General features: G+C 35.1%; 1 protein-coding gene across 2 annotated transcripts in view; it reads right to left on the bottom strand.

Annotated features, from left to right (window-relative positions):
- Nucleotides 1–5,538: 5,538 nt before the first annotated feature.
- PRKD1 (protein kinase D1) overlaps nucleotides 5,539–11,074 on the bottom strand; it is a 319,507-nt gene continuing 313,971 nt past the window's right edge. For both annotated transcript variants that reach the window (XM_079127215.1, XM_079127216.1), the window contains exons 17-18: nucleotides 6,812–6,897; nucleotides 5,539–6,041 (exon numbers count right to left, since the gene is read on the bottom strand). In XM_079127215.1, coding sequence (XP_078983341.1) covers nucleotides 5,823–6,041; nucleotides 6,812–6,897 — 305 coding nt within the window. In that variant the 3' untranslated portion in view covers nucleotides 5,539–5,822. The remainder of the gene's footprint in view (nucleotides 6,042–6,811; nucleotides 6,898–11,074) is intronic.

Below are 11,074 nucleotides of genomic sequence, written 5' to 3'. Positions count from 1 at the left end.
TCTATTATAAATATGTTCGAAGAACACAGGGCACTTACAGATAAAGAATTAAAGTACTACAGCAGTATAAAGGCCAATAAAATTATTTTTTAAAGTTAAGTATCACCACCTCCCAAAAGATTTGACATTAAAAATTCACTACAGGAACACCATGGAAAATTTTATCTGTCAAAAGAAAAAAAAAAAAAAAAACAGTGAACCCAAAGACAGATTAATTTGAATTATCTAATCTTAAGAACAACAACAACAACAAAAAAGAATGAAAAAAAATTGAGCAGATCCTGAAACCTCTGGTAAATCCAACCCATACCAACTTATATGTAATGGAAGCCTCAGATACAGAAGATAGAAATAAAAGGGCAGAAAAAGATATTCAAAGAATCAATGTACTAAAAATTCCCAAATTGGATGGAAAATATTTGTTGATACATCTAAGGAGCTAACTTCATGACTAGACATATCATAGTCAAACTATTCCAAGGCAAAGAGAAAAGCAGAAAGAGAAAAAAAAATTATCATGTACAAGAGAACCACAATATTATTAATTTAAATATTAAATTAATATTGTTATCTAATTTTTTTTCATCAGAGAGAATAGAGGTTAACCGGGAGTAGGATTTTATATTCAAAATACTGAAAGAAAAAAAAAAAAAGCCCTGTCAATCAGTAATTTTATATCCAGCCAAACTTTTTTTCAAACATGAAAGTGAAATATAAGTATTCCCAGATGTACCAAGATTGACAGAATTTGTTGCTGGTAGATTTCACCTTAAAGAAACACTAAAAGAAGTCATTCAGACAGAAAACATATGACACTATGGTTTTCATCAGCTTTTTCGCAGCTGTGACTAAAAGGATGTGGCCAGCACAATTGTAGAAAACATTTATTTGAGGGCTCAGGGTTTCAGAGGTCTTAGTCCATAGAAGGCCTGCTCCATTCCTCAGTGCTCAAGATGAGGCTGAACGTCATGGCAGGGTGGCAGAAGGAATCAGCTCTGATCATGGTGATCAGAAAACAGAGATAGACTCCACTCTCCAGATACAAAATATATACCCCAATTCCCACCTCCTCCAGCCACACCCTTCCACTTCAATTCAATCCATTAGGGATTAATTCACTGATTGGGTTAAGACTCTTACAACTCAATCATTTCTCCTCTGAACCTTCCTGCATTCTCACATGTGAGCTTTTGGGGGACACCTCACATCCAAAGCATAACAACTAAATAGATGAACTCACCTAAGGAAATAAAGAGCAATGGAAGAGACAGGTGAATATAAAGGACAACATATTTTTCCCTTTCTTTCCTTAACTAATTTAAGAGATAATTGCATAAAATAATATCACAAAACAGTATTAGTGGGCTTATATATAAAGCTGTACTATATATGTCAGTAATATGGCAAAGGAGGGTGGAAGGAATGGAGGTACAATGGAGAAAAGTTTGTATATCTCACTGGAATTAAGTTGGTATAACTTGAAATGGATAGTAAAAAGTCAAGATTTATACTATAATTCCTATAGCAATGTTAATAACCAAAACAAGTAGAAAAATAGAAGAATGAAAATGTTACACTAAAAATATTTATCCAGCGCAAAAAGCCAGTTAAATGAGGAAAGGAGGAACAAAAATAGGTGACATGGGGCCAACAAAAGGTAAAGGAATGAATAAGACTTAACACTAGATCAGGTGGGGTGGAGAGACCTATGTTTCAGGATATGTGAAAGGATCACAGGTGAAAGATCTCATTCCCTTTTGGCCACAGAGGCAGCAGGTCTTTCTCTGTGGCTTTCAGTGTGTCTTTATACACTGACACACTGAAAGTTACAGTGTGACTTGATACACCCAGATTTGGTTCCTTAAGACAGGTCTACGCAAAGTATGCAGAATGTGACTTAATATTGACTGCAAAAGCATGGGAAAGAAGGGGACAACTGCTTTCTTATTTTCATTGATGTACTTATCATACACATTTAATTAGAGGGCTGAACAGGCTGGGGTTGTGGCTTAGTGGTAGAGTGCTTGCCTGGCATGTGTGAGACACTGGGTTCGATCCTCAGCACCACATATATATAAATGGATTAAATAAAGGTCTATCAACATCTAAAAAATATTTTTAAAGAAAGATGGCTGACCATGTATTTCAAAATAACTCCATCATCATGGTTGGCACTAAAACTTGGAGATCATTTATTCCTTAGGGATAATAGACATAACAAAAGCAGCACTGATCAAAAAAAAAAAAATTTTTTTTTTTTTTTTTCTCTGCCCTCTGAGGCCAGGAGCAAGAATAGTAGTAGTTTGCTTTGATGTTTCAGGACACACAGAGACCAGCAATTTTCATGACATCTTGAGTGAGCTGAAGAAGTTTTGGCTTGAGGAATGTTGCCTCTGTGGTGATGATAGATAACACATCCTTCCTAAAATGAGCTCCTGTCATTTATCTTTTTTTTTTTTTTTTAGATTGATAGAACTTTCTTTTATTAAACTTAGACTACTGACCTGCCCATGTCATCTAAGAATTCAATACACCATTGATATGAAGTTTGGCCAATTTTATTTAGGATATTTAGCATTCAGAGTGAATAATGATTCTCTGAAATTGGAGTCTTTGGAGCATCACTGGGATTCCAGCTAGAATGGAGCATGACTTTCAGTGGACTGCTGCTTTGCTGAACATTAGAAACCACTTGCTTTCCTTCCTGTGCTTGATGACATTTCAGAACAGGCTGTGTCCATATTATTGCCACACAGAAATCCTTTTGATGTGCTACTCTGAAAATTGTAGAAAAACATTCTGTATAGCACTTTCTGTTGTTTTCCACTTCATCCTTGATGTTATTTAATTTTCATGATATTAATCTATTTGACACTATCTCTGAAATACCTGTTCAATTTCCCTCATATGACTGATCATTTTACATTGTTATTTCTCAGGTTTGTGCCCTAAGATTACTTCTCTTCTTGTTATGCTCAGTTATCCTCAGAGATTGAAGATGTTCTCAAAATGTTATTTAATGATTAACCTACAAGTCTGTACTTCCAATCTCAGAATTCTTCCCTAAACTCCAGTTGATGGGGCTCATTCTTCAGCTCAAAATGTCTGAATAATTTCCGGAGGTCCACCAAGAATAAACTGAAAGTCCCTAGAATAACATACAAAAGCCTCTGAATCTAGACCTCTACAGATATCTATTGGATGTACATCGCCAGTTCTCTTTCTTTTCTTTATTCTCTTGCTATAAAGAAATAGTTTTGTTTCTATAACAATATTCTTTGATTTTTCAGGTTTTTTGTTCCTGTTTTTTTTTTTTTTTATATCCTACTTTTAACCTGGTGTATACTACGAGTTTTCCAAACCTCGTTCAAAATCACCCTGTTGAGTGTCTTCCTCCATTCTTAACTGTTCTGTAAGATGTTTGATACCTTTACATATAATTTTCTAAAAATGTCAGTAATTAATTTTATTTCTTTCTATTTAAAGAAGATCCTTTGAATGGGGAACATGTCTAATTCACACTTAAAACTCTTAAGTCTATCAAAGAACTATGTCAAACAGAAGTACAAGAAATTTTTGCTGTGTGAATAATTGACTTCTATATGTTTTTATAATTTAGAGTAACTTGTATTAAGTTCTTATTCCTAATCATCAAGGACTCTGGGATGTTCTATAACATATAACATATAACTCTGGTCACATTACCAGAGTTTCGTAGTCTATAATGCTTTTAGGATTCTATAACAAACAAGAATTTACTGATTACATTATATATTACAGCTGATAAATGGAGGCATATAAATTTAATATGCATCATTATAATTTAAATTGTGGTGCTCTTAATGTATACTATGTGCATACTAAGAGGGAAGGACTTTATATGATTTCACACCTTTTCCCCCTTCCTGAATTTGCTTACTTAGTCTCTTGTTATAGAAAAGGTACTGTTTATATTCCCAGACTGGCAACAGTCATTGTTCTAGTGGTTAACATATTCTCTTCTTGTCAGTTTGATGACACATCTGTCTGCTTCTTTATGCTGTCTCTTGGACTTGAGTGCATGTGCACACACACAATCATGGCTTACCCCTAAAGAAAAGCTGTAGATTGAGGAACTTCCAAAATTTCAGACCCATTTGTTTAAAATTCAGTAATAAAACAAAATAGAGACTAACCATTGGAAAAATCAACCAGTATCTCCCCATCCCTCTAAGTTAAAGCACAGTCTGTAGTCTTTTTTTTTTTTTTTTCATGTAGGATGGCTTTGCTTGTCTTATTATTATTTTTTAAGTTGTAGATGAACACAATACCATTATTTATTTTTTATGTGGTGCTGATCATTGAACCCAGTGCCTCACACATGCTAGGCAAGCGCTCTATAATTGAGCTACAACCCCAGCCTATGGCTTTGCTTTTGACCTGCTTCACTAGGATGTACAGTCTGTAGTCTTAACACACTTATCTTACATATTCAAGTATTTCCCAACACTTGTTCTTCCAGATGTTAATAACTTCTTTTTCTGTTTCATAGCATACCACTCTCCTCCTAGGAAATAAAACAACTCACATACTCCATACACTTAAAATTCTATTAGGTCCCATGTCAGCTTTCTCTCCTCCAGGTTGTAGAACCTCATCTGAGTTGGCTTTCTCCTAAGGATTATTTTTCAATCTTTGTGTGTTTTTGTAGTCCACCATAGAACCATCTTGTTTAGGTCATATGGAAAGAAACTTATATTCTTACAAACTTCTGGGTCAAACTGACAGAATCAGGAAGCCACAGTGAAATTAACATTGCGGTACTCCTATTTATGCTTCCAAGTTCCTGTTTGGTTTTGGTCATTTTTCCTTTGGATATCCTTCCACTCAAGTGGAAGTTAGATAATACAAGACAGAAAGGTATCACTATACTTTGCAAAATACCTTCACCACTTCAGAGTAGATCACGCTAATTTCTAGACTATAAAACATTTTTTCTGCTTTTTGAGCAGATATCTTGTACCCATTTGACCTGAAAACACTGCTACAGACCATAAATACAATTAATTCAATCAGATGGACACATATTTTGACAAGAATATTTATTTGTTGTTATTGAAAAATACATAAAAGACAAAAAGGTTGCTTAGCTGCTGATTTTCCACAGTACAGCAGGGTATTATAAGAAAGGGAGAAACATATCTGGTATATAGAGCGGTTTACATTTCTAAGGCATTTAGGCTTAAGAGCAGTCGGCTCTGCATGCCTGGGTGCACTTATTTGAGTTTAAATATACCGAGGCACACCAGGATTTGATTTGAAATCATACAGTAAAACTTCCATGCATTTGTATCTTAGGGTATTATATCCCCTTTCCCCCATCGTTTGTTTTTCCATGTGAGTTTGAATTGTTCATAGAACACTGGTTATAATCTACTCTTCAAGAGTTTGCTTACTAGGATAACAACAATGGGACACATCAAACAGAACTATATCATGGACAGATTCTTTCTCTTACCAAAAAGAGGCTCCAGTAAGAAAAACACTGATTTGCAAAGGCACAGTGGAGACAGGTTTAATGCATTAAATATAACATGAATCATTCACAATAACAAGTTTAGTGTTTCAGGGAACTTTTGTTAATACAACACAGTTGGTCACACAAAATACAAATGCTTCTGTTGATTTGTCTTGGCAACTCAGATACATCAACAGTGCTAACAGTTTAACAGCTTTGTTCTCATCTGACAGAAAATAATGGCAGTTCTGCAAGGCAAATGTTAAACCTGACCGTATGTATTTATTAATTCCACAGTGTTTTGACAGATTATAGGGGATGAAACTCAGAGGATGCTGACACGCTCACTGAGGGCTTTCATCTCTCTTTCTTCCGTCTCAGGACTGTCACTGTGGCTAGCACTTGAGCTGATCAGGTGTGCGGGATACTGCAGCCCCTGCTCGCCTGCATACTGCTCCCACCTGGAGTCATCGCTTTCGTGGGTGATATAGCGTTCCCCAATTTTGCATTCCAACTCTCGTAAATCTAACCAGGTCTGATAGTCCTGAAGAAAAAATTCCAAAATATTACCCTAGAGATCGTTACAACTCAACATGCTGTTTCATATGTTGTCAGTTTTCACAATCTATGAGCTACTCCTCCTTTCCCACGATAACAGTGCTGTTACCATTCATCATGAATCCTCAAGTAACCTCACCACCAAGGCCATCCTATTTGCTTAACCCTCAAAAATACACAGTGTTTATATGATACCATGGATCAAAGTGTGGGCAATTAATACTTAGAGTCAAGAAATTATGAACTTTGGCATTCTTTTGAAATTTAATGCCTACAAATAATCCTTTAGTATTTCAGAGTATCATTTTTCTAAACTTTAAGTTCAATGTGAGTAAATATTTAAGAGAACACAAGCATGTCCATACACTTCATATGTGTCATGTATTTGTATTTGTGCATAAATCCTAGGATTAAAAATACAGCTTCCAAATGACACAGTGCATGACCAGATGGCTATCTATTTGGACATTTATCAGGATTTCACATACAGATGCTTTTGAAATCTGGTCCTCTGAGTTCTGTTATGATCCTTGGCACTTTTTATTGTGTGTGTGCATGTGTGTGTGTGTATGTGTCTCTCTCATCAAATTTTCCTGGTTGAAAGTTTTAGAAATATTAAATTGTTATTAAATCCTAAGAAACTGCATGCATTTTGGCAAAGAAATTGATATGACAAAATATTTCTACATTTAATATCAAAATCTTATAAATATTGGAAGCTCATCCAACTGAGAAAAATCATTGATTGATTTTTACCTGTAGCCATGGGTGACTCAAGGTCTTATCCACACTATAGCGCTTTCTCATTTTTACTTGCAGCAAATTATTGATAAGATCGATGGCTGAAAAAAATTTTAATAATTGGTAAAAACAGATGAAAGCTATGGAACAAATGTATAATTAATTTATAGTATGTTTCACATCTGTTATTTTTACAAAGTTACATGCAGCATAGTCACAAAAGGCACTAGCACCTGAAAAAATAAAAATTCCACTTGAGAATTCTAAAACTTTGCCCTTCATTTTGATTTGGATATTAAAAATATGAAGCTGGAAATACTTGTGGAGGAAGAAGTATCAGAGTATATTGTGAATATGATATGAATTTCAATGGGTCTACTCTTATTTTTTCCTGTCATAGGAATTTTGTTTAAATAGACATAAATTAAGTATGCCTTGCAGCAATGTAAGGATAAAACTAATATTAAAGAGAAAGCTTTTACTAATTTTGTTATAATTGGATGCACATACTGAACTTTATGGTCTTGAGGTAAGTTACAGACATCTGGACATTGTATGTAAATGGGAAAATCTAGCATAACTTGGGTCACAACTGAGGATAAACTTAAAGCCTAAATTAATGGTCCAAGAGAAAAACACTTTTATTTCTGTCACTTTGCTTTTGCTTTAAAAAACAACCAATAGATTGGAATTACATAAGTCTTTATTGATTTTCTGAGGGAAGATAGAAAAGAAGCCTAAAAAGAATTATTCACTGAGGGATCAAAATCATAATTCATCTAGTCTAATACTCTGCCTCTGGTTGGAGTGCTTATGCATGAAATTTAGGAAGAAAAAGTGACTCCTCTTGTTAGTTACCTTGTCTACAAAGCATCCTATTTGCCTATAGTACCATGTGACAGAGTTCTCACTCATCCCTTCTGGAAATTATATTTTCAGCCTACATCATTAGCAGTTCATTATTAAGTCATTACCTTACACTTCCCACTCACTCTTATAATAACTTCAACATGTCTTTCTTTCTTTTTATCATTTTCTTCCCCAAAAGAATTAAGAAAAATATGCCAAAATAATGAAAGCATTTATATTTCAGAGAGTTAATTCTCACCTTTAATCTATTTTGAGCATTAGGTCTGAAAGATAGATGTTTCTTAAAAAAAAAAAAAAAAATCTTAAGTAGGTAGCTGATTTTTTAAAAAACACTGAGAATCAACCCCCAAACTTTCCCAGACCCATGTCCTGAACCAGACAGCTTTGACACCACTGTTTGGCCTACAACAACCTGTATGGACATGAAAATACAGCCTGCTGCATGAGTCCAGAAGAACAAAGACTGCTTCATTCAATCAGAATCCTCCCTGTTATCAAGTAAAGAGAAGTGATCCCTATAGTCTTTCGATAATCTCTCATCGGATTTCACTGGTGCTATTTGCCAGCACTGAAAGGCTGTTAGAATCAAACTCTAAAGAGTCCTTAATTGGAGAAATTAAATGCAACAGCACACATTTAAATGTCATCTATGCCTATATAGTCCTGCTTCAGCTTGGATACCTGGAGAAACATAGTACTTAGTACAATTTCAAATTCCAAGCATGTGTTCTCAGGGTGCTTTTGAAAGTAGAGTTCTCTCAGTGAACTGTGTATTGGGCATGTACTTTAAAACATCCATTCACATGATTTACTCACTGGTGAGTAAAGTGCACCTTCCTTTCTTGCTGCTGTGGAATCATACAGCAAAAATGGAGGATGAGGGGCAAAGGGAAAGCTTATGTGCCTCTGTAAGCATGCTACAGCATTACGCTTCCCCAGACACTGCAGGGAATAAATACACGTTATTAATTCACGCATTCTGCTTTGAATTCTATAATTAGGAAGGTAGGAGTACAGTAACTCAACAAAAGGTCTGGTTGGTGCCCAAATGGGTCCCAACGGTGAGCCACAGTTCCTAATGGGGAGGGAACTACTACTAGAGGAGAAACGAAGAGTGTCTGAAAGGAATGGAATAAGGGAAGACGAAAAACTCGTTCTTCCAAATGAGACACACAATCATCGGTCTAACTAAGCCACAGACACCCTGAGGACTGAATAAGAACAGCAAGGCAAAGGCTTGTACCTCTAAGAGAAGACAGGTTAGGACATAAGGAGAGAATTAGAGGGGACATAGTGTGTGTGTGTGTGTGCATGAATGTGTGCATATAAATAGATTCCGTGACAGCAGAAAATAGCAATAATTGATTACATGTGGAAACCTGTGGTTAAATGTTGGGACCCTGGTGCTACTTGGAAAGCAGGTCCATCACTGGTATTTGAGCATTCCATTCTACTCATTCCTGTTCCTGGAACTCTCAAAAAATCCTTCTAATAAATTGAGTTTCCTTCAACCCAGCATTAACTGCACCATCCAAAATGCCTTTGGCTAAACCCATTTTGAAAAAGAGATGCTACGGTTTTCTTTCTTACAATGTTCTCATTATTGGCCATGTCTAGGCTGCTACAATATCCATGTTATAAGACTTCCTCACTTATTTGTATTAATCACTCATTTCTAATTTGTTCATTCACCAAATTATACCTAATAATTGCTGTTGGTAACTGGGAAATATAAAGTTAATGATAGGGCTGGGCATAAGGTAGCTCAGTGTTAGAGCACCTGCCTAGCATGTGTGAAGCCCTGGATTTGATCCCCAGGTACCATACACAGATGCACACACAAAGTTATTGATAAATGATAAAACCCTGGCCCTGAAAAGCTCCCGATTTACTTACAAAAGCAAAAGAAGCACATCCATGCTCCTCACACCATGAATTATAGGACAAAATGTACCATCTTAAATCTCTGACCTTAAATATTCTACTCAAAGAAAAAATGTTTTTATTTTATAACTTATCCTTATTGGTCATATTTATGTTCTAGATGAATTGGAAGGCTTGACTCTATTCTACGTGACAGCTCTTCAAATCTGACACAGTGATCCCCTTCCCTTACCTTCAACAGTTCCTTTAGTTGCCGTTTAGACCCCTCAATCTTCCTGTAGAGCCTTATTTTAATATTCACTAGCTTTATTTTTCAATGTCCCTGCTAAAATTCATAGATCTTGACCAGAATTGTCTTCACTGTTAACTGCCAATTTGATTTATACACACATATAGTATTCATGTTTTAGGATTGAGGGTTTTTTATTCTTCAAAAATTTTACATTCATATTCTTATATAGTCCTCATAATGAAAATATATATTCTTCTATATATTTACATATATTTATATATATATAATGTATATATATCCATATTCTTATGTAGTCCTCATATGAAAATAATTATTATTTTAATCTCCATTTTATAGGAAAGAGAAACTGAAGCTTCAAAAGTTCAAGTAACTCAGTCAATATCAGACAACTACTAGGCAATCGAGCTGAGGTTGAAACTCAGGGCACCTATCTTCAAAGCCTGTGATTTTACATCCTATGGCAGACAGCAGCCATGTTATACCACTGTCTTTATTATTGACTGAAAATAATGTCAAATATTAACTATTTAAAAACTGTTTTCTATGAACATTAAATTCTTAGTAATTATGTTTTCACACTTTTATGTATGTGAATGCAGGGATCTGTTTGTGTGTATGTGTCTGTGTATCTTTGTGACTGTAGTCTGCATTTTAGCACCCAAAGACTATTCTGAATGTGACGTGATCCCCTCATATCAGAGGTGCTCATCCTCCTAGCTTCTGCCATGTCCACACTGAATAAGCCCCTCTGCTATGTAATAATCAATGCAGTAGTGCCTTTTTTATCAGGATAAGGCATAAACATAAGGCTTGTTGACTCTATTAGAGATCACACTCCCAAATGCCAGGCCCAATAATTACTCTTTGAGCAAGACTTACAAACAAGCGATGTTTCCTCCTAGGAGTATTCCTACCCAGTCCATATTTTATCATCTCCTCCAAAGCCTATTGTAGGAGTATTTTTTATTCAAATGTTTTATTATAGTCAAGACATATCAATCCTTATTATTAGTTATTCCACCAATCTGACAATCCTACTTAAAAAGAAGGTTCAGTTATTCTAGAATAATATATTCTCAGTAAACTAATTTTAATTAATACTGACATTTAATGCATTCAAGCCATCTATTCAATTCTTCATTCAAGGATTTTTTCAGGAGAAAATACTAAGCTTCTTGTTGAATGATTCCAGGATCCATTCTTTCTCCCATTAAGAATTTCAGACAAATTTGGTCTGTCTTAATTATCCTTGTATCTTTCTCACTTTATCC

The sequence above is a fragment of the Sciurus vulgaris genome, assembly GCF_902686455.1.
Source record: "Sciurus vulgaris genome assembly, chromosome: 2".
In the NCBI taxonomy this organism is placed as follows: Eukaryota; Metazoa; Chordata; class Mammalia; order Rodentia; family Sciuridae; genus Sciurus; species Sciurus vulgaris.
The sequence above is the reverse complement of the archived record's forward strand: the minus strand, read 5'-3'. Positions and strand labels throughout refer to the sequence as shown.